Below are 24,746 nucleotides of genomic sequence, written 5' to 3' on the forward strand. Positions count from 1 at the left end.
AAAGGCTTTGCCGGAACCCACAAAGCAACAATATAGTCGTATCCCATGTGATCTCCCCTCCTCAATAATGGCTCAAAGTGTCAGAATACGATCAAGAATAGAGAAACCTTTCTTGAAACCCATCTTGTCTTGCTATCCGTACTCTCTCTCTCTGCCCATCTACTCAACTGCTTCTCAAGGATGGACGCATACAACTGTGTCAATGTGTATCCAATCATGATAGTGCGGTAGTTCCCAAGCTCCATAGGGTCCCTTGACTTGAAGATAGGTACGATAGTAGCCATACTCCAAGTATCAGGTAGGCCCTTGCATATGGTGCAGTTAAACGTCACTACTAGAAGCTCTACAAGCAAATCTCTGGCATGTATAAAATGCTATGCTACTAGGCCATCGTGATTATATGCTCTCTTGGTTCTCATCTTGTCAATGGCCTTCTTTACCGTCTCGGTGGTAAAGAAAGCACGTGTCTGGGTATGGCTCTAGCGAATCTGGAAGAGTGGGCTGCCCCAAACTGTGTAGAGAGATGATGCATATTAACCCCATACCTCCGTAAAAGTGATGGTTGGTGGGGGAGAATGTCCATGGAATAGTCACAAAGCCTCATCTGAACCCTGGCTTAAAAATAGCTGGTATAAATCCTGCTAAAATCGAGTAGAAGCGAGTAGCTGGTATAAATCCTGCTCTAATCGAGAACAAGTGCCATCTTCTTCTGTTGCACCAAACGCCAAGAAGCAATCAGTGAGCACCTGTAAGTGATGACTCCTAGAAGTACCTCCCTTTGAAGTCGGGCTCTCATCTCTCAACACTCCTAGAAGTACCACCCTTTGAAGTCGCGCTCTCATCTCTCAACACTCCCGCTATTCTGGGGTATGCTCCCACAACGTCGTCGCTACCCAAGCTTGGTGTGTGAAAATGGCTCTGCTGCTACATCCTACATGCCTCTATCAATATATAAGTGAGCTCCTCTAGAGGTCTTCCCACATCCTCTGTGCATAAGCGTCTGTATATACCACCTATGTAGACGGAATCAATCTCAGAGGTAAGAGTGTATCTGGTATGCATAGTTGTCTGTCAATCTGTGATGAACTGGAATGAGGTGATAGACCAGCATGATTTGCTGCTACCCTAATAGGCTTGGGCCCGAATGTAAAGCCTTGATTAGCGGGTATAAGAATGTAAAGCCCTGATTAGAGGATATAAAGCTGGGCTGAGCCAAAACATAATCCACTGTGCTAGCCCCATCTCTGAGGAAAAAAAGTGAACCCTCAATGATGGAAATCTTTGGAGGCCATTCAAGATGGCCAGTCCATGTGCAATCCCCATGTCTATCAAACATCCCCCGTATCCACTATGCTCCTCATCCTGCGAACACAAGGCCAATTCCATGTCATCAACATCCAATTCTCTCAACCTTTCCTCTCATGTATCGTAGAAAGCTGTTTGAGATTGGCTTGTCTTGGCATTAAAGTCTTCAGAAAAATGACATCTCTATCCCTGGAGAACTCCCATATGTCCTCATCCAATATCATGTAGGGTGATTGCTCCTTAGGCGATGCATAATGAGATGTGATGGGGACAAAATAGCATATTGCAATGTAGAGTGGCCTTTTTGTCTACACTCACTCTGACCCCACATACATCTAGCATGCTCATCTCTCCGAACAACACAAATGAGGGGCTCATGCTCCTCCTTGAAAACTGCCACACCTGATGTCACATCCTATTTACAAGTAGTCCTCCCAATGGTATCTAGTCACTCTAGGTAATGTGCTACCAAGAGTATGATGCATTTCCGAGTGAGAAATAATCTCTTTCCTTGAAGACACCATGAAATGTGCCTACATATAGCTTCATTGCTCCATTACAATTCCATGCTGCCAATTTATGGTTGATCCCATAGTTCTTCCACCATCATGCGGTACACCCTCCCCCCTCTGTAGAAAGCAATTTTCCCTTTCTCCCTTGTCTTGATCTCTGGCATTAGTTCTAGCATGTAAGCTACTTGCGTTAGAGTGAGGTAATCACCCTAAAATATCCCAGTTTGATTGAGTGTTAATCTTTTCTTTAGGAATTCCTTCCTAGCTTCCAACGTAGGGAAGCATATTATGAATGCTCTTTCCTTTCTCTCACTTCCCTTCTTTCCCACTCTCCAAGCACCTATGTGCGTGGATTCAGAAACGCCCATGACTTCTTTCACTTCTACTTTTCCAGTGTCTTTGAGACCTAAAACACGTGCATGAAGGCCTCTAGTCTTCCTTTTTTGCTCCTCAATTGTCATATTACTGACAATGGATGTCGGTGTGGCGTCATGCAGCTTATTTTTTCCTTTCTTTGCGTCCTGGATCCACTTTTCAGAGAGAGAGAGAGAGAGCTTTTAACATCATGGTAGGCACAATCCCGAGAGCCTCTATCCCCTTTTAAGAAGAAGAGAAGAGAACTTCTCACATCATAGGAACAATCCCTTGTCAATTACAAAAAAATCATCTGAGGGAAACGTTCAGGGTGAATTATTCACAAGACTACATGTAGATAGATATACAGTTTGAATTGTTACATGTACATATACATAACAAGAATACTAAGCATATACATTGGGCCAATCTTGGCTTGGGTAATGTAAAAATACATGGACTAAAACACATACAACATCATTTAATTCTGTGACATGCTCACTGCATCATCTTCATCAGATTCACAAGTAACGTATGATGGAAGGTTGTAAGTAGGTTTTCTGTCTACTCCCTTTCTGGAGTACTCTCTCCATCTTCTTGCTGCAGCTGCAGCCTTTGCAGCTCTTTCTTGAAGGTCAACATCGACATCTGCAAAACAGTGACAGCCTTATTGTCAGCCCATGCATATCTCCCAAAGCCGGTGGCACATCTCCCAAAGCCTCATCTCCTCAGTGACCTCCACTGTACCATCCCATATCTCTCTCATGGGCCACTGCACCATGGCATCAATCTCCCACAGCCAGTAGCACATCTCCCAAAGCATTATCTCCTTCGTGAGCTCCAATGTAAGTACCATCACCCTCTCTCTCTCATGACCACTGCATCAATCTCCTATTGTGAAAAAAATCTCATAGGAGCTGCTCTCTTACCTCTCAAAATGCAGCAATGGTAAAGATATCATTGGCATGATCAGCAAGAAAAACAACGGCATTGAGAATTACTAATCTCCGTCACTGTCCAGGAAATTCTCACGAGGTGAAAAGTGGCATGTCCTGGGTCTTGCAGCGAGCTGCTGCTCTGGAAGAGATCTGTCACCTGCCTCTGAATGGGTACTCTACAAAAGCATGTCTAACTCTCTATTAAAGCATGTTAGTGCCTGCATAACCTTTAACAAGAATAGCCCAACGCATCTCTGATCATTGTAGTTCATCATCCTCGATAAAGGCCCGAAATTCTCTCTAAAGAGACACTGATATCACGCCTATATCTCATCATATACTTGGCCCGAAGTTCTCTCTAAAGAGACACTGATATCATGCCTATATCTCATCATATACTTGGCACTGCCGGTGCAGACCCACACCACAAGTGATTCCCCCCACCGCCCACCCTCTCTCCTTGTGTCTTGTGTAAAAGTGTGAGCACACATGTAGTAATTAAAGTCAAACATACCTGCATGTTGAGGTCCAGTACCGTCTGTAGTCTCATTCCATACATTTTGCCACCATGGACCAGTATCCTTGTTTCTATTTTCTTTTCTTTTTCTCACTTGTGCAGCTTCCTGCAATAGCATCAGAAAACGTCTTAAGATCAGCATTAATAGAAATCCAACTGAAAGGACTGCTGCAAGTGCCCCTCCTATTTGGATACAAGCAAGCAGTCTGCAAGCCCCTTCTAAATGGGTGAAAACCATCAGTCCTGGACGATTATTTGCCATAATTTGGCCAAAGAAACTGAGTGCTGTAACACCAAACCCCATTATGAATATCAAAGAAAAATCCTAAGATGCCCACCACAACTCGTGCTTGCTTCTTATCCCACCTCCAAATTGCCTGTTTAGAAAGTAAGAGGAAAGAATCCCATCAGATGATGCACCAGCCTCATCAAACCAACTACAAGAAAATCAAGTCATTTGCATGCTGGCACCCAGTAGTAGAACAATATTTTTATGACTAAATACTCATGCGGGTAGTCATGTACAGTTAGTTTCAGTTTTCATGAGATAAGGAAGCTCTAAAATGAGGACTGTTCTCCACAGCTCGCAGCAGGCGATACCTCCAGGATTCTGAGAAATGTGTAGTCACCTTCTTAACCACTTTGCTCCCCACAACACAACACCCTTTTTAACCATCTACTTAGGCTTCAAGTGCATGGGAGTATGGAACCCCGATAGGTACAAGGTGTGAGTAGCAAGAAACACAAATATGAGAGCATTAAACACGAAGCAACTCTCAGATCCTCTGAAGAGTAAACCTTTTATAGTATTTACAACTTTCTTCTATCAACGCAGCTCTAATTGCACTTCCTTGTATGCTGTTACAAAATCCAAACCCTGAAAGGAAAAGGCAGATAGGACCTCATGTAAGGACTCACCGAGCCAAAAACATCTGAGGACATTCTACCCATCCCAGAGAGCATGACTCCAACCTGCAGATCCAGACGATAGCCTTATAAGCCATTCTGAACCCAACATTACCTGACTTAATGGAAATAACCGTGAACACCACATGAACACATTCCTTCATATATTAGATTTCCACCCAACAAACAAGAATATTATCTTTCTCAGCTCCATCATGCAGCATTAGTTTTATCACTCAACTTGTCTTGAAGACTTGGAATCTCGAAAAACACTCTAATTGCAGGGCACTCACACTAGGCACAGAGAATGATCAATTTGTGTTCGAATCAGAGTAGAAAGCATGAGTAAAACAAAATATAGGCACTCACATTAACACGCTCAATCCTCCGCATCTCATCCTCCAACAAAGAAAGCTGTGGTGCCGTAACCCAATGAATGCAATCTACAGGGCTGCCACCAAAAGGAATACAAAAAGTGAGCAATGTGCTTTTTTATTTTCTCAAACCTAAAACCCAAATGATCTGTCAAGTAGACACTGGCTAGAACTTGATAGATTCCTCTACCAAAAGATTGAAAACATAGTCCTTTGTTTCTTTAATTCAGCAAACTGTGGTTGACAAGATAGAATATACGAAGAGGTACCAAGAGACAACTGTGGGCTTTGGACAACTATGCGCTTAGGAGATGCCCAATCAATCAAAACATCTAGTGTTCACCATCTGCTGCACTTTATCTGCCCATTCGCTGGTCATGTCTTTTCTTTGATTGTTAGGATGTTAGGATATCCAGTCCTATGAAGATGGAGGGTGAATATGAATCATGTGAGTCGCAATTGCCCAGCTTCATGATCTGGAAATTGGCTTTTCCATGGTATCCTTGTATGGTCATTGGAAGCGCACCGGTGAGCGGTACCACCTTCAGGGTTTGATTGGTGGCTAACTCGGCTTCAATTTCTAGTCCCTCTGCATCATAATCAAAGTCCATCTACTTCAAGAATTCTGGATGGATGAAGTCCTCTGTAGCTCCGGGTTCAAAGAAGATCAGAGCTTTCAAACTGTTGACTTTGCCATAAGCTCAATACAATTCATTTGAACTTTCGAGGTTGATGCCATAAATATCAAGAACTAGTCCAATAACAAGTCTAGCTCGCTTAACCGGAGGTGGCCCTAGGGATCTTTCTGTTGTCATAGCAGAAGGTTGCTCTAAATATGTAGAGGGGTACAATCATATGAGGGCTAATGAGGTGTACTGTTATGTCCCGTTCATAGGAGAGGGGATCTAGCCCAAACGCCGTCGGATGGGCGTCAAGTGTCCGGGCAAACGTAGTGTGAACCTGGCCAGTGTGACCGGCCATTATTATAAAAGGGAGGCCAAGGCCTCATTTGCAGTTATCGACCCCCACTCACAGAGTACCATTGGTTAGCCCGTGAGGCTAGGAGTGCGCGAGGTCACCTCGAGGAGGTGAGGCCGGGTGGTATGGGACGCTCGGTCTTACAAGTGTACGCCTACGTCTTCGGACGCTGGCCCCAGCACGAGGGAGCTGCCGGACGATGGCTATGGTCGGGTGGTTTGTTCGACGCGTGTCAGTAGGCAGTCCGTGTAGCCGGGAGATCCACTCTCTGCGTTCGTTTCATGGTATCAGAGCCGGCTGTGGGCTACGGATGGACTGTGTGCACACCTATAGACTGGTTCATTTGGGTAATATCTATTTCATGCAAGTTTTGATGAAATAATTGCTTATTTGATTATTTTCTTCTCATGAGCATATGTACAGGTGAAATTTAATTCTTATTTTATTGGTTTTTTATGAAAATCAGTGTTTTTTATTGGTGGGAGTGTTTAAAATCAGCAATTTTATTGACTTCTTGTGTTTTGCTGCTCTAGAATACAAAATTTGCAGATTTTTGTGTGATTTTCGATGAAAATCCACTGGTTACCTTTCAATTTATTGGTTTGTAATTGAAATTCAGCATACAGTCAAAAATCTCTCTGTAATGTTCTCTGAGCGAAGCATAGAGAGAGAGAGAGAGAGAGAGAGAGAGAGAGAGAGAGAGAGAGAGAGAGAGAGAGAGACAAATGAAATGAAATGAAATGAAATGTTATATTACGTCTTCAAAAGGCCAAAATGACCTATGAGACCAAACTGATACAAAAGTGGTGAATCTGTTACAATGTCTGGGTACCTTAGTACTAAAGTACTAAGTGTGAAAAGTGTGAAACTGTGAAAATAAATGTGAAAAACAAAATACAAAGTATTAAATAACCTTCTTAGGAGCATTCTAGGTGTCTGGCTAGAATGCTTCTAATCCTTTGTTGTAGTCTCCTCCAATGAAGTGTGCTTCTGCATCTTGGTCGTGGTCGTCTCGATTTCCTAAGCTCAGTCGCTCTGTCAATTAGGGTGCCTTTGGTATGAATGTGGGTACTCCTTTGTGCTGGCTGTTGGCCTCTTGCTTCTCCTTCCACTCCTGCTTCTCTCGATCCGAAGAAATCTGTGATCTGCCTCTAAGGCTGTAGTGCTCTTTGTCTTTTCATTAGATTATCCATGTGCCGATGTAGTTCCAATAGGAACAAGCCTAAGCATCTTTGATCTTGGTATTGCATGATTCTATCTAGAGGTCCAAAGCCTTCTTTAAAGAGGAAATGAAAACGCCCTCGTATCTCATAGTATACTGTGCAGTGGCATATATAGTGTAATTCTGTCTCAGGCTCCATTCCGCATAACTTGCAAATTCTACTCTCAAGTGGGATTCCCCTAAATCTGCCAAATTCAATTTCCAACTGGTGTGAGGATGTACGAATCTGACCAATAGCACATCTCAAACCATGAGACAGGTGGGTATCCATGTAACTCGGGCGAATCGCAAATCCATCTTCAGATAGTTGTAGGAAGTTTTCTTTGTGGTCGGCCATCTTCGTGCTCAATTCTTGTGTAGGATCTATCCATGTCCTCTTAGTATCCAATTGTATAAGATCCTGTCGGATGACTTTCTTAATCTTCGTTCGTGTAATTGCCAGTGATGGAGCCTCAAGAGAGTATTGGAAGGGGGGTAATCTTTCCATACTGAACCCGTGTCTCTGAAACCACGAGGACAGTTGCGCATACCAGCATGATGTATCCCCTTTCATTGCTAATTGTCGAGAGGATTGGAGGGCCAGTCTAGTATATCGGCAATTATTTGTATCCCACAAACCATGTATAAAGGAAATTGATCTGGTAAGAGCTTCAATTTCTATCGGAGGGGCCACTAGTTCCGCTCAGGTAATCGCGTGTGGTACGGAGGCCTTGGCTCTAATCATTCGGGAAATCATAGATACCAAAGGTCTCTCCATTGACTTCCAATTATCCTGATCCACAGATGGTCCCCAAATCTGGACCCCATAAAGCATAGCCGAAGCCACCACAGTATCAAAGGGCCAAAGTTTTGTTCGTGGTTCCTGAAACTGCACTTCTGAACACATCCTCTCCAACCCTCCCAAGGCCGCAGAGGCTCTGGATAATCTAGCATCCGCTGCTTTCTTAAGAGTAAACTTCGGTCCGGAAAATACCACACCAAGGTATGTGTATGCATCTGTGTACTCTACTGTATCCTGGCCATATGCAAATGTAGGTGGCTATCTCCTAACCCACTGCAGTGTGGTGTTAAACACCACAACTTTGGTTTTGCCCAACTTTACCGACAGTCCACTGTCCTCCGCGAATTTATGTAATGCATCTAGCTGCCTCTGCATTCCATCTGGTGATTCTGCTATCAATACAATATCATCTGCATACAACAACAAAGGGATCCATGACCCTACAAGTTGAGCCCCTCTGTCACCCTCTCTATCAATGTAATCTGATACCTCATCTATGTACATACCAAATAAAGTAGAGGACAGTGGGCATCCCTGCTTTACTCCAACAGTGGAATGAACAATGTCGGAATCCCCTTTTGGAGTACGTACATAACCAGTTACTGACCCATATAAGGCCATGATCCCCCAAATAATCTCTTTGGGGACCCCTAACTCTTGCATCCTACGCATCAATCTCGCCCTTGGTACTGTATCAAAACCTTTCCGAAAAATCCACAAAGCAACAATAGATCCTTCTCCCATTTGCTCTTCCTTCCTCAATAATGACTCTGAGCGTAAGAATATGATCTAAAGTGGAATAACCCCTTCTGAATCCAGCTTGTCCTCTTGCTCTTATGCCCTCATTCTCTTCCCATCTACTCAATTTTTGTTCAAGAATGGATGCATACAGTCGGGTCAAAGTGTGACCTACCATAATGGTACGGTAGTTCCCGGGTATCATAGGATCCCCTGACTTGAAAATAGGTACGATAGTAGATAATTTCCAAGATTCAGGTAATCCTTCACACATGACCCGATCAAACAGACGAGCAAGGACTTCTGAAAGTAGATCCTTGGCATGGATTAGATGTTCTGCTACTAAACCATCATGATCATATGCTCTTCTTGTCTTCATCTTATCAATGGCTTTTTCCACCATTTCCGTAGTACAGAAAGTACTAGTAGCAAGGCATGGCTCTAGCGGATCTGGTAATGGAGACTGTCCAAATACCATATATAATGATGTTACATATTGACCCCAGATCTCAGGAGAAGTAATCGTCGGAGGCGGTGAGTGCTCTTGAAATAAGCGCCATGCCTCATGTGAGTCCTGACTCAAGAAGAGTTGATATAAATCCTTCTCTAGTTTGGCTAAAAATGCCCTTTTCTTGCGACGTACTATACGCCGAAGAGCAATCCGAGACTGCTTATATGTGATGATCCCAAGTGTAAGCTCTTTCTGGACATGGGTTCTCGTCTCTCTGCATTCCTCGTCCTACCAGCAGTTTTGAGGCATGTTCCCAGCTCCTCTCTTCTAATCAGGTTGAGTATGTGGGTATGCCTCTTGTGCTGCTCCATGTAGTATCTCTGTTAACTGAGAAGTAATCTCCTCTACAGTATATACTGGCTCGGCTGTCCACATCCTATTATAGATCTTTTCCACATAGATTGAATCAATTTCTGGCGTGAAAGTATATCTTGTGTGTGTCTTCTTCCTTTGTACTTGAGAGGCATTGTATTGGAAGGAGATTGATAAGGTCAAGAGAGCATGATCCACTGCAATCCCAACCGGTTTGGGTCCCACCTTAAAGTCCTTGATACTAGAAATAAAGCTTGGTGAAGTCATGACATAATCCACTGTACTGGCCCCATGCTTGTGCGGGAAGCATGTGAATCCCCCAAATAACGGGAAATTCTCTAGACCATTAAGTATGGCCAAACCATGTATGGTTGCCATCTCCATGAGATGTTTCCCATATTCAGTGTGTTCTTTATCCTGTGAGTTTCTAGTAAGCCCCCTCTGTGATAAATCCACTTCTCTGAGCATTTCCTCAAAAGTATCATAGAAGCCGTTCTGGCATTAAAGTCTCCTAAGAGAACGATGTCTCTATCTCTAGAGAACTCCCATATGTCATTATTTAAAAGAGAGAGAGAGAGAGAGAGAGAGAGAGAGAGAGAGAGAGAAATGAAATGAAATGTCATATTAACGTCTTCAAAAAGCCATAGTGACCTATGAGACCAAACTGATACAAAAGTGGTGAATCTGTTACAATGTCTGGGTACCTTAGTACTAAATTACTAAGTGTGAAAAGTGTGAAAGCGTGAAAATAAATGCGAAAAACTAAATACAAAGTATTAGATAAACTTCTTAGGAGCATTCTAGGTGTCTGGCTAGAATGCTTCTAATCCTTTGTTGTAGTCTCCTCCGGTGAAGTGTGCTTCTGCATCTCGGTCGTGGTCGTCTCGATTTCCTAAGCTAGACTGCCCTGTCAATGAGGGTGCCTTTGGTATGAATGTGGGTACTCCTTTGTGCTCGCTGCTGGCCTCTTGCTTCTCCTTCCATTCCTGCTTCTCTCGATCCGAAGAAATCTGTGATCTGCCTCTGACGCTGCGGTGCTCTTTGTCTTCTCATTAGATTATCCCTGTGCCAATGTAGTTCCAGTAGGTACAAGCCTAAGCATCTTTGATCCTGGTATTGCATGACTCTATCTAGAGGTCCAGAGCCTTCTTTAAATAGGCAATGGAAACACCCACGTATCTCATAGTATACGGTGCAATGGCATATGTAGTGTAATTCTGTCTCCGGCTCCATTCCGCATAACTTGCAAATTCTGCTCTCAAGTGGGATTCCCCTAAATCTGCCAAATTCAATTTCCAGCTGGTGTGAGGATGTACGAATCTGACCAATAGCACATCTCAAACCATGAGACAGGTGGGTATCCATGTAGCTCGAGCGAATCACAAAACCCTCTTCAGATAGCTGTAGGAAGTTTTCTTTGTAGTTAGTCGGCCATCTTCGTGCCCAATTCTTGTGTAGGGTCTGCCCATGTCCTCTTAGTGTCCAACTGTATAAGATCCTGGCGGATGATTTTATTAATCTCCGTTCGTGTGATTGCCAGTGATGGAGCCTCAAGAGAGTATTGGAAGGGGGGTAATCTTTCCATACTAAACCCGTGTCTCTGAAACCACGAGGACAGTTGCGCATACCAGCATGATGTATCTCCTTTCATTGCTAATTGTCGAGAGGGTTAGAGGGCCAATCTAGTATATCGGCAATTATTTGTATCCCACAAACCATGTATAAAGGACATTGATCTGGTAAGAGCTTCAATTTCTATCGGAGGGACAGGTAGTTCCGCTCGGGTAATCGCGTGTGGTACAGAGGCCTTGGCTCTAATCATTCGGGAAATCATAGATACCAAAGGTCTCTCCATTGACTTCCAATTATCCTAAACCACAGATGGTCCCCAAATCTGGACCCCATAAAGCATAGCCGAAGCCACCACAGTATCAAAGAGCCAAAGTTTTGTTCGTGGTTCCTGAAACTGCACTTCTAAACACATCCTCTCCAACCCTCCCAAGGCCGCAGAGGCTCTGGACAATCTAGCATCCGTTGCTTTCTTAAGAGTAAACTTCGGTCCTGTAAATACCACACCAAGGTATGTGTATGCATCTGTGTACTCTACTGTATCCTGGCCATATGCAAATGTAGGTGCCGATCTCCTAACCCACTGCGGTGTGGTGTTAAACACCATAACTTTGGTTTTACCCAAATTTACTGGCAGTCCGCTGTCCTCCGCAAATAAATGTAATGCATCTAACTGCCTCTGCATTCCATCTGGTGATTCTGCTATCAATACAATATCATCTGCATACAACAACAAAGGGATCCATGACCCTGCAAGTTGAGCACCTCTATCACCCTCTCTATCAATGTAATCTGATACCTCATCTATATACATACCAAATAAAGTATTGGACAGTGGGCATCCCTGCTTTACTCCAACGGTGTAATGAACAATGTCGGAATCCCCTTCTGGAGTACGTACAGAACCAGTTACTGACCCGTATAAGGCCATGATCCCCCCATATAATCTCTTTGGGGACCCCTAACTCTTGCATTCTGCGCATCAATCTGGCCTTTGGTACTGTATCAAAAGCTTCCGAATATCCACAAAGCAACAATACATCCTTTTCCCGCTTGCTCTTCCTTCCTCAATAATGGCTCTGAGCGTAAGAATATGATCTAAAGTGGAATAACCCTTACTGAATCCAGCTTGTCCTGTTGCCCTTATGCCCTCATTCTCTTCCCATCTACTCAATTTTTGTTCCAGAATGGATGCGTACAATCGGGTCAATGTGTGACCCACCATAATGGTACGGTAGTTCCCGGGTATCATAGGATCCCTTGACTTGAAAATAGGTACGATAGTAGATAATTTCCAAGATTCAGGTAATCCTTCACACATGACCCGATTAAACAGACGAGCAAGGACTTCTGAAAGTAGATCCCTTGCATGGATCAAATGTTCTGCTACTAAACCATCATGATCATATGCTCTTCTTGTCTTCATCTTGTCAATGGCTTTTTTCACCATTTCCGTAGTAAAGAAAGTACTAGTAGCAGGGCATGGCTCTAGCGGATCTAGTAATGGAGGCTGTCCAGATACCATATATAATGATGTTACATATTGACCCCAAATCTCAGGAGAAGTAATTGTCAGAGGCGATGAGTGCTCGTGAAATAAACGCCAAGCCTCATGTGAGTCCTGACTCAAGAAGAGCTGATATAAATCGTTCTCCAGTTTGGCTAAAAATGCCTTTTCTTGCGACGTACTATACGCTGAAGAGCAATCCGAGACTGCTTATATGTGATGATCCCAAGTGTAAGCTCTTTCTGGACCTGGGTTCTCGTCTCTCTGCATTCCTCGTCGTACCAACTGTTTTGAGGCATGTTCCCAGATACTCTCTTCTTATCAGGCTGAGTATGTGGGTATGCCTCTTGTGCTGCTCCATGTCGTATCTCTATTAGCTGAGAAGTAATCTCCTCTACAGTATATACTGGCTCGGCTACCCACATCCTATTATAGATCTTTTCCACATAGATTGAATCAATCTCTGGCGTGTGAGTATATCTTGTGTGTGTCTTCTTCCTTTGTACTTGAGAGGCATTGTACTGAAAGGAGATTGATAAGGTCAAGAGAGCATGATCCATTGCAATCCCAACCGGTTTGGGTCCCACCTTAAAGTCCTCGATACTAGAAATAAAGCTTGGTGAAGTCATGACATAATCCACTGTACTGGCCCCATGCCTGTGCGGGAAGCATGTGAATCCCCCAAATAGAGGGAAATTCTCTAGACCATTAAGTATGGCCAAACCATGTGTAGTTGCCATCTCCATGAGATGTCTCCCATATTCAGTGTGTTCTTTATCCTGTGAGTTTCTAGTAAGCCCCTCCTGTGATAAATCCACTTCTCTGAGCATTTCCTCAGAAGTATCATAGAATACTGCTTGAGAGTTGGCCATTCTGGCATTAAAGTCTCCTAAGAGAACGATGTCTCCATCTCTAGAGAACTCCCATATGTCACTATTGAATATGGAGAAAGGGGACTGTCCTTTAGGTGAGGAGTAGTGTCACGTGACACATCCCAACCCTATGTGTCCGTGGACAAGCTACACCACAGCAGGTTTCAGTCAAGTCAAGTCAAGTTTAGATTAGCAGTGATCTGGCACTTTTGTGAGTCTATTCGTAGACCGTGCATGCCCAGTCACTTAGCATAGATGCATATCCTCCGGTTGCACACAGCATGATCATCGGAATTCCCATCAGAATCCATTAGCATCAGTTAGGGGACTTTTCCAGTGCATTTAGCCTATTTACTGGTTATTTTCACTTATTATTTTTAAGTGACTTTCCAACAAAAGTAGGTAGGGCAATTTTGCTAAGTTAATATATAAGCAAACCCAAGTTCACACTTTCTGGCAGAAGAGGCAGCAGGAGCTTCCCGCTCAACAGGCAACTTCTTACAAGTACCCCCCCTCAGCAGTAGACCCTCGCCATCCACTCCTTCCCTTTGGCGTTTCCTCCCAGCAAGCCATCGCCTACAAGTCCTCTTGCCTGGCGTTTTGCAACCTCAGCAGATACATCCCAGCCAGCGTTTTTCAGCCTTGACAAAAACGCTAGCATCACTTGCAGATTCAGCGTTTTTTCAGCCTTGTCAAAAACGCCAGCTCAACAGTAGCAAAAACGCAGAATTCAGCAGTTGGATTCTCGCAGTTTTTCGCCTATGACACAGTAGCAGATCAGCCCCTAGACGGTTGCAGATGTTCCCCCCATTTTCAGCCATAAAAACGCAGCCAAAACAGTCATTTTCAGCCACCGAAACAGTCCCAGAATTCAACGATTAGAAGATCTCAGATTTCAGCCATCAAGTCATTGTCGTCGTCGTCGGCGGCGGCATAGTCCCATTGCATCAGTCCATTGCATACGCATTGTACACCTTTGTGCAATCAAAGTAGACCACTCTCGCCGACAAGAGTGGGGCCTTCAGAGGAGGGTTTTACAACCTCTCGGGTGTGGTATCTCTTCTCTCTCCTTCTCTCAGTCTCATTCACTTGCACGCACAATATCCACTCACTTTGTTCGTGATCATAGCACTCTCAATAGACGGAAAGCTCTCTCTTTCCCTAAGAACTAAAAGGAACCTTGAGCAATAAAGATCACTAATCTTGAGAAAATACAACATTCATTCCGCTGCACCTAACATTGGTATCAGAGCTTTGGGAGTGTTCTGCATTACTCAAGGAAAGAACCACAAGAACCACAAGATTTTTTTTGCTTGTTGCGATCGCACGAACCCAAGTTTACTTGGGCGTGGCGATTCCTAATCGTGTTTTGTTGAAGAGTGACAGGAATCCCAAGAAAGAAGGGCTTGTCCAATCTCCCCTTGTGTCTCTTTTCACTCATGGAGAGCGGACCGTGCACTTAGCTTAGCGGTCGGCCAATCGACGTGAGGTGGGAAAAAGCAACCTTGGTGTGAGCGCAAGGCCGCCAAGGGGTGCACCCCCAGAAAGGCGTAGAACTCGGGTGAAGAGAAGATCCTTCTCGAACGCAATTTGCAAGCGAAAGAACACCTCAAAAACCTGAAGAACCCCAAGAACCCAAGACCCTCAAGACTCAAGAACCTCAAGAACCTCAAGACCCGCAAGAACCCAAGTTCCTCGTGGACTTAAGAACCCAAGAACCCAAGAACCCACAAGAACCCACGATTGCAGAATGGTCATCACTCGAAGCGGAATGGATACTTCACTTGGAGGTGATGAGCATGAGAGAGGCGAAGAAGAATTTTTCCCACTAGGAGGTTTTTCCGACCCTTCCCCATCTACGACAAAAATTGCACTAACTCCTATGGAGGCTTTGCAGCAATTGTTTCTGAAACAAAAGTTAGAACGAGAAGCAAGAAATGCAGAAAGAAAAGTAGAAAGAGAGCGTGAACACGAAGAAAGAATGGCAGCCATAAAGCATGAGTACAAAGAAAGGAAAGCCGCCTTGTTGCAACTCTTTTCTCGAGTGCCGGCACCGATGCACGAAATTCGGGAAAAGGAGACTCTCTCCGTTTCTTCTTCTCAAAAGCATGACACACAGGATTTGCATGATTGTGTGAAGCATGATGATGATTTGATTGACCATGATAAGCATGATGATTTAAATGACAATGATAAGCATGATGATTTGGATGCCAATGATTTGCATAATGATTTGGATGACAATGACAAGCATGATGATTTGCATGATCAAGATGTGATTTCTCACAAGCATGATGAGTTGCATGAAGATGATGTGATTGTTCACAAGGATGATGTGTTGTGGATGCTTTTTCTAGCGAAGCTAAACTCGTTGTAGATTCGATCAATCACCAAGAATCGATCTTGGCTTTCGAGTCGAGGTCCACACATCCCCCACAAGAAGATTCGATAGATCCCGAAGAAGCGATCTTGGCTCTCGAGCCTTGGTCCAAAGAACCCTCACAGGAAGTATTATGTGTTCGCATGATTGATACGCACGCATTGTTCGAGTGTTTCATTCGTGAAGGTTTCCTGTATTTTAGTCAGCATCGTTATGTGATCTCTTTTCCTAGGCATGACATATTGTATGTTGAGCACGTTTCTCTCATGGATGAGCACGAATGTATGCGGATTGTTCATGAAAAGTTGAAAAGTCTGTATGTCAAGAAGTCACATTCTATGTTCCTTCCATGGCATGACACAGTTTCCGAACGAGCACATGATAGTATGAGCACCAAGCATGGGCATTTCCATTGTGATTTGCCACAGTTGATTGATTTCGATCAAACAGAAAAGATTCGATCTCATTGTTTACATGTGTTTGATGAACGGATTGTCACTCCATCTCTATGTTCATCTACATTGCATACACAGTCTTTAGAGAAGACTAGATTTTTTTCCTTCACTTTACATGGAATGGGTATGTTCATGGTTTTGTGTTGGAGATGGTTTCAGGAATTTTCAGAAATGGAGATTCTTAAAGATGAGACAAGCAGGATTCTAGACGAAGTTGAAGCATCGAAGGAGCCACAGAAGACTTTGTGTCGCTTTCGGCGCGGCCCAAAGAAGCAAGCGTTGCAGAACCTTTATGAAGTTCAAGTACCGCTCGACCCACACAATAGAGTGGGCCGACGAAGCGTCCCTTCCAGGATTCCGGATGCTGTTGGCGATCTCCCTCGACGCCATACAGTTCTGTACCAGTACCTCACTTTGAAAAGGAGGGGATGTCACGTGACACATCCCAACCCTAGGTGTCCGTGCACAAGCTACACCACAACAGGGTTCAGTCAAGTCAAGTCAAGTTTAGATTAGCAGTGATCTGGCACTTTTGTGAGTCTATTCGTAGACCGTGCATACCCAGTCACTTAGCATAGATGCATATCCTCCGGTTGCACACAGCATGATCATCGGAATTTCCATCAGAATCCATTAGCATCAGTTAGGGGACTTTTCCAGTGCATTTAGCCTATTTTCCTATTTACTGGTTATTTTCACTTATTATTTTTAAGTGACTTTCCAACAAAAGTAGGTAGGGCAATTTTGCTAAGTTAATATATAAGAAAACCCAAGTTCACACTTTCTAGCAGAAGAGGCAGCAGGAGCTTCCCGCTCAATAGGCAACTTCTTACAAGTACCCCCCCTCAGCAGTAGACCCTCGCCATCCACTCCTTCCCTTTGGCGTTTCCTCCCAGCAAGCCATCGCCTACAAGTCCTCTTGCCTGGCGTTTTCCAACCTCAGCAGATACATCCCAGCCAGCGTTTTTCAGCCTTGACAAAAACGCTAGCATCACTTGCAGATTCAGCATTTTTTCAGCCTTGTCAAAAACGCCAGCTCAACAGTAGCAAAAACGCAGAATTCAGCAGTTGGATTCTCGCAGTTTTCCGCCTATGACACAGTAGCAGATCAGCCCCTAGACGGTTGCAGATGTTCCCCCCATTTTCAGCCATAAAAACGCAGCCAAAACAGTCATTTTCAGCCACCGAAACAGTCCCAGAATTCAGCGATTAGAAGATGAAACCGGCCCGTAGGGCGGTAGGCGTTGGCTTTCACCCGAAATTCTTTACTTTATACACACACACAGAGCACTTTGCAAAGAGAACCTGCGACGGGAGTTAACACTTGAACACACACACAGCCCGGAAGCTAGAATGCTCCGAGCAGACGCCGACAACCTGTAGGCCCCAAAATTGGCGCCCCTTTCGGTATTTCTTTATTCTTTAGGAGGGTAAATTACAAGGTAAGGTCCTGGGAATCCTTCACGTGTATCCACCTAGATACCATTTGATTTGGCCAAATTTCGGCAACATAACAGCCCCAAAACTTGCGCGAAACCAATTCCGCTGCTGGAACTCGCTTGCACTGGCATATACCCTCTGATTCCTGTCCAAAAACAGTAAATTCAGCACGCTGTATTTACTGGTTTTTGCCCTGTTTTCAGCCCCAAACAGTCCCCTAACTGTCCTTTGCCAGTGGGGCACGATTCCCAATGATCCTGGCGTCCGTACGGCTGAAAAACAGTGAAATTACAACGCATACACAGCGCTGATTTTGCACCTGTACGGTGAGGTTATGACCCTCACCAGAGCCTGCTTTGGAGCAGCAGTTAGCTACCCCTGTTCCTGCTCAAGGAGGCTCTTGTCTCAACACAAAAGCATGAACCCACACAACTGTACATCAGTCAAATGAGTAGCCCTCTTGTGGGGCATCACATAACTGCACGTAGGGGAGAGAGAGAGCAGTGTGTAGTGTGCAGGGCATCACTCCTAGCACCACACTGTACATGAGAGGGAAAGAAAGCACTCCATAGCTCTTAACCTGTGACAGGTTGCAAATGAGGCCTCTCCCAACATAAAAATCAGCGCCCATTTTTCTGCAAGAGGAAAGTTCACCAAAATGTGACACTTGGCGCATTTTCAAGCATTTTCCCGTTTCGGGTTCGCCGCTTAAAAATATCCCAACCGACACGTCAGTTGACTTCGCGGCAGAGTTATAAAGTGTTCCCCTAGTCATACCGGAGGTAATGACGCGAACACATTTCACGGCCCAAAATAGCAGTTCCCTAAATTTTAGGAGATGCTTCCGTTGGGCTCCCACTGGTCTTCTAACCATCTATCCTCATTGGGACCGCATCCAAAAGTGCAATGTGGCCCAACTGTCGGATACTTTTTGTTGGTAGTCCCACCTTGACTTTACGCCTTAATTGAGTTCACTTCCTAGTATCCACCAACTTGCTAAGTGCGACGGGGGGACCTATATGATCTTGCTCTGAGCCTGGACATCCTCTTACCATACGAATTCCAGTGCCGACCACTTCCCGTCTGCGAGTGAATCTACCATTCACATTGGCCATACAATGTCCGACCGTTTGCTACTTCAAAAAGAGGGTCTTAAACAAATAAAATAAACCCCATTGGAAAGAAACCAACAACCAAGGTTAGCAGTTGCCACATCTCTGTGACATGGTTAATAACTGCCACGTCCTCGTGACATACCCCCCTCTTGAAACGGCAAACGTCCTCGATTGCATACCATAAATACACGCCACTGATGATCTTGTGCTATTAACACTCTTTTATCATCGCATGTATCCGCAAGAAAGGTCGTAACATACATAGATACAAATGACTTAATGAGGCCTTCATACTTTTGCCATTTCCATCTATGGCACTGAATTCATATGTACATTTGATGTACTAGCTCTATCATTACCACTCCTTTGCACACGTTGGGTTGGGGCATAAGTAGGCTGTAACCCAAAGGCTTCAAGGTAAAGCTACAATACATTTGGTGACTCTGACAGTTCATGCTCTTCCATCAACTTTGCATCCATAGGTGGATAGTTCTTGAACTTCACCAAATAACGTCTTGCAACTTGTCCTTTAACTTTTCTGTCCTTATGTGCCAAAACTTGCTCAGGTACCAAGATCTCATCAAGTTCCTCAACTTTTGGCTGATCCTCAACTGGCATATCTTCTGGCACATCACCCACGAAGGGTCTTAGAAGACTCACGTGAAACGCATTATGAATCTTCCACGCATCAGGCAGTTTCAGCCTGTAAGCCACATCGCTGATCTTGTCAAGCACTTGAAAAGGCCCATAGTATCGCATGCTGAGCTTAGGAAACAGTCGTTCCTTGCCCTTCATCTTCTTTAATCTTGCCTTTTCGAACCTTAAGAGAACCCAATCACCAGGTGATAGTAGCAATTCACGACGGTGACGATCAGCAGCCTTTTTCTGTTTTGCCTGAGTCTTCTCCAAGGCAACTTTAATCTTCTTATACATCTCATCCATGTTCTCAACATATCGATCTGCCTCAAAGATCTTGTCCTTTGTATGCAAAATGGGAGGAACCTTTTTGATGCCTTCAACAATCTCAAAAGGTGCTTTGCCAGTAGACGAATGCACCGTATTATTGTACGCATACTCAAGCATAGGTAAGTACTGTTCCCACTTGCCCTTATTATCTGACACATAGCATTTCAGCAGATCTAAGACAGTAGAATTGGCCTCTTCTGACTGTCCATCAGTTTGTGGATGAAACGAAGACTAGAACTTGAGCGTAGTACCCATGTTCTCAAACAATCCTCTCCAGAACAAACTGGTCATACGAGGATCACAATCACTGATAATCGATTGTGGCATACCATGGTACTTAAACACATTGTACATGAACAAGCGTGCCATCTGATCAGATTTTATCTTCTTCCTGACAGGGATAAAATGGGCTTGCTTGCTGAACCTGCAGATAATGGTCCATATACCATCATTCCCTGTTGGCGTCCTTGGAAGATCAAAGATAAAGTCCATAGCAATGCTTTCCCATGGCTTATCCGGAATCGGGAGTGGTTGTAACAACCCTGGTGCCTTTTGCCTGTCAAACTTGACCTTTTGGCAAACTATGCATGCTCGCACAAAGGCATCCACATCTCTCCTCAAGGTAGGCCAATAGAAGAACGTCTGTACCGCTTTAACTGTTGCATCAATGCCACAATGCCCTGCATACGGTGGGACATGACTCTCTTCCATGACTTTATGTCGTAGTGGCCTAGTGACACAAAGTCTACCATGCATCATCATAAAACCATCTCTGAGGAGGTAGTGCTCGTGATGTTGCCCCTCTTGTAATTGTTCAAAGATCCTTGCAAAATCTTCATCAGCAGTATATTGTTCCTTCATGTCATCTAACTCATGATGATAAGGAATTGACACAGCTGAAATTTGTGGCTTTCTTGATAACGCATCAGCCACAACATTCTTCTTGCCTTCCACATGCATAATCTGGAAGTGGAACATGGAAAGAATGTTTGCCCATCACATATGATTTTCGGATAACTTTGACTGTGTCAAGAAGTATCGCAAGGTCTGATGATCTGTTTGGACAACAAAATCAGCACCTAAGAGGTAGTGCTTCCAGCTAGAAAGCGCATGAATCACGGCCAAGAGCTCTTTCTCATAGACTTGCATAGTCCTCTCTGGCCCTTGCAAAATTCGGCTTTCATAGGCTACTACCCGTCCATCTTGCATTAGCACTGCTCCGATGCTACTGCCACACGCGTCACATTGGACCACAAATGACTTCCTGAGATCTGGCAAAACAATAACTGGATCTGAAGTCAACTTTTCCTTTAAGAGACTAAAAGCTGAAATCTCTTTTTGGGTCCATCTGAAAGTGACCTCTTTCTTTTGCAATGCGTGAAGAGGCGATGCTATCTCTGCAAAATTTCTGATAAACCTTCTATAGTAGGAACACAATCCCAAGAAGCTTCTGACATCGTGCACAGTCTTCAAGTCTGGCCATGTCTTGATAGCTTCGACCTTTGCGGGATCCATTCTAACACCATCCTTTGAGACTATGTGGCCCAGAAAGTGGATCTCTTCGAGGAAGAATTCACTTTTCTTAGGATTGACAAGTAACCTGTGACTGCGCAGCTCTTCGAACACAATGGTCAAGTGACGCCTATGCTCCTCTTCATTCTTCGAATACACAATCATGTCATCGAAGAATGTTCCAACAAACTGTTGATGCGAGCGGAAAATCCGGTCCATCATTCTGTTGAACGTGGCAGGAGCATTTGTTAGCCCAAACGGCATCACTAGAAACTCATAAAGACCAAATGTCGTTCTAAACGCAGTCTTGTGCACATCCTCTGGGCTTATACGAATCTGATGGTACCCACTCTTCAAGTCTATCCTGCTGAAAATTGCAGCACCCTCTAAACGATCGAGAATATCATCAATGCGAGGAATAGGAAACCTATTCTTGATGGTATTCTTATTCAACGCACGGTAATCAATACACATGCGCCATGAGCCATCCTTCTTCTGCACTAGGAGCACTGGGGAGCAAAAGGGTGAAGAACTAGGCTGAATCAGCCCCTTCTCTAATAACTCCTCAACCTGGCCCATAATCTCTTTCTACTGCGCCGCACTAACCCTGTAGGGAGGTCTATTTGGTGGGCTACACCCTGGCACCAAATCTATCCGATGGTCCTCAGGTCTCTCTGGCGGCAATTGCGACGATAATGAATCAGAAAAACAGTCACTAAACTTTTGCAAAAATGCTGACCTTTCTTTATCTAACACAGATAAATTTGACTGATCCTTATCTGAGACATCACGTGCAAAAATCAAGTACACAGAAAGATGATTCTTTATTACAGAAGTGATAGCAGAAGCAGATACAATAGGGACTGACTCTCCTTTAAGCTTTACATCCAAGATGTGAGTTTTGCCCCTATGCTGTACAGTGATCTTTTTGTTGTAGACATCCAAGACTCCATGCACTCGGAACATCCACGGGATCCCCAACAAGGCGTCACAACCTTCCAGCGGCATGATGTAAAACTCTTCAGTGTCCACATACAACTGAATATGCAGACGCAATTTTCCAATGATGGGAGTAACACACTCTGAGTGGCCAGGACATGCCAACCCTGCCTCTGCTGTGTACCCCATCTCTTCAGCTTTGATGCCGAGCTTCATAGCTAACTCTGGTGAGATAAAGTTGGCTTTGGCACCTGGATCAAAGAAGATGAGTGTTGTCTGATCCCTAACTTTACCCCATGCCCTGCATAACTCACTGGCATCTGTGTTGGGCCTGTCACCCACCATGTCTGGCACTAAACCTGCCGTGGGTTTAGGCTTCTTGCCTTTCTGGTCTTCTTTATCCCCTGAATCAGCTGGCCTTTTCCTTTGTGGACAATTTATAGAAATATGACCAGGCTGCTCGTATATAAAGCATTTGTTCTCAGCCATTAGGACCTTCTTTTCCTCGAGCGACTTGCGCACAAAAGGCTTCCTTTTCTGTTTCTTTGCCTGCGCTCCAGAAGTCCCAGCTGAATCCTTGTCTTTGGTGGCCTGTTCTGACCCCTGTGACGCATCAGGAGCCGTTTTCACAAAGGGCTTCTTCGCTGAATTTTTCTTTTGCTGCCCTCCTTTGTCACTGCTCGGAAATCCACTGTCTTCTCCTTTCAACAAGGCAAGACCAGTGTTCGCAACTTCCATAAGCTGAGTAAGAGTAGCCACTCTGTTCTTTGTACAGTAATCACAAAGCCCTTTAGGCAGCCCACAACAATACTTCTCTATCTGCTCTGTCAGTGGCACAAATCTGTAGGAGGTCACTGAGAGTAACGCTTTACAAAACCTCCTATTGTACTCCAGCAAGCTCTTGCACGAAGCTGCCGTAAGCTGGTGCCAATCTGTCAGGACATCGGCTTCAAATTCATTTGATAGCCAAGCAGATGCAAACATTTGCTTGAAGTAAACCCAAGTGGCGGGTGCCTGTCCTTGCATTAACAATGTCGTCCACCATGTAAGCGCATTGTCCTTTAAGAAAGTGGCAGCTTTCCTGACCTTCGAGGCCTCTGTAAAATTCCCTCCTGCATAAGCTGTATCAAACTGCTGGAGGAAAGTGAGTGCCTTTGTCTTATCCTCGAAACCACTGAAGGTACTGAACTTTACCGCTGCACCACCTTCTTTGTAAGCCTTCGGCTTCTCTAGTGCCCCCAAGTTGTCATACGGAATGGTCTGCAACATGGGCACTGTACTAGGCATGATCGGCACGCCTTGGCCATTCACATTTTGCGTCAGAGGTGCGATATCTGGCTGCTGTCCAGAAAAACCAGCCATGCCAAAATGACCTTGTGGCACCCCAAACTGGCCCTGGTTGCAGTGGAAACCTTGCTGCATGCCGATAGTACCATACATGGGGTTTGGCATGATGCCTTGCATACCCCCGAACACTGTTCCTGGCATGTACGGCTGACTTCCAGACGCATAACCAGCCATACTTTGGAACACTGATCCACCCCCGAAATACCCAGGATGTACCGTGGGTGGTGGAAAAACTGAGTGCATAGCCTGGTATCCAGCTCCCTGTCCATTCAAGGCAGCATGCTGGTTCTGAAAGGTGGCGGGCTGAACTGGCATAACCTGTGGAATAGGCGTTCTAGCCACCTGTTCAAGCACGGGAGGAACCTGCTTTGGAGCCCCCGACTCCGCAACATGCGAGTGTTCCCTTTCCTCCTACGCCTCATGAAGTACTTGGGCTTGAGCTTCAACAAGCTCCGTAATCGGCGTAGGTTGCCTATTTTGCTGTTGCACTGGTGGCGCTTGCAAGAATTCCATAAACCTCGGATTCTGCACCAGCTGCGAAAAGACATTCACCGTGGCAACTAACTGAGTCTTAAACGCATCATCCTCAAGTTGCCCTGTCATAAAGCCCTGTACTACTGGAGGGACATTCACGTTGACAGGAGGTACAGACTGACGTGGCCGTGAGCTCTCGCCAATCTCAAAAACCATAGGAATCTCCTGCCTGTCCTTTGGAGAGGAACCCTCTTCCATAATTCCCTTCCCCTTGTCGGCCATAGTGTAATCCCCGTGTTCTTGCACTGTGTGTCTTTACCCTGAACAATCCAAGCTCACTCTTTGAGGAAAAAGTGATTGATATCCCGGCAACGGAACCATGAAACCGGCCCGTAGGGCGGTAGGCGTTGGCTTTCACCCGAAATTCTTTACTTTATACACACACACAGAGCACTTTGCAAAGAGAACCTGCGACGGGAGTTAACACTTGAACACACACACAGCTCGGAAGCTAGAATGCTCCGAGCAGACGCCGACAATCTGTAGGCCCCAAAATTGGCGCCTCTTTCGGTATTTCTTTATTCTTTAGGAGGGTAAATTACAAGGTAAGGTCATGGGAATCCTTCACGTGTATCCACCTAGATACCATTTGATTTGGCCAAATTTCGGCAGCATAACAGCCCCAAAACTTGCGCGAAACCAATTCCCCTGCTGGAACTCGC

At 44.7% G+C, this 24,746-nt stretch overlaps 1 protein-coding gene across 1 annotated transcript in view; it reads right to left on the minus strand.

Moving 5' to 3' along the window:
- Window positions 1-2,485: 2,485 nt before the first annotated feature.
- The window catches only part of LOC147465167 (DNAJ heat shock N-terminal domain-containing protein), a 55,308-nt gene continuing 33,047 nt past the window's right edge, over window positions 2,486-24,746 (minus strand). Inside the window, exons 5-9 of the mRNA XM_086518604.1 lie at window positions 4,902-4,983; window positions 4,545-4,598; window positions 3,965-4,003; window positions 3,624-3,732; window positions 2,486-2,819 (exon numbers count right to left, since the gene is read on the minus strand). Coding sequence (XP_086374730.1) covers window positions 2,653-2,819; window positions 3,624-3,732; window positions 3,965-4,003; window positions 4,545-4,598; window positions 4,902-4,983 — 451 coding nt within the window. The 3' untranslated portion in view covers window positions 2,486-2,652. The remainder of the gene's footprint in view (window positions 2,820-3,623; window positions 3,733-3,964; window positions 4,004-4,544; window positions 4,599-4,901; window positions 4,984-24,746) is intronic.

Source organism: Adiantum capillus-veneris, chromosome 1 (genome assembly GCF_014529385.1).
Source record: "Adiantum capillus-veneris isolate H3 chromosome 1, ASM1452938v2, whole genome shotgun sequence".
Taxonomy (NCBI): domain Eukaryota; kingdom Viridiplantae; phylum Streptophyta; class Polypodiopsida; order Polypodiales; family Pteridaceae; genus Adiantum; species Adiantum capillus-veneris.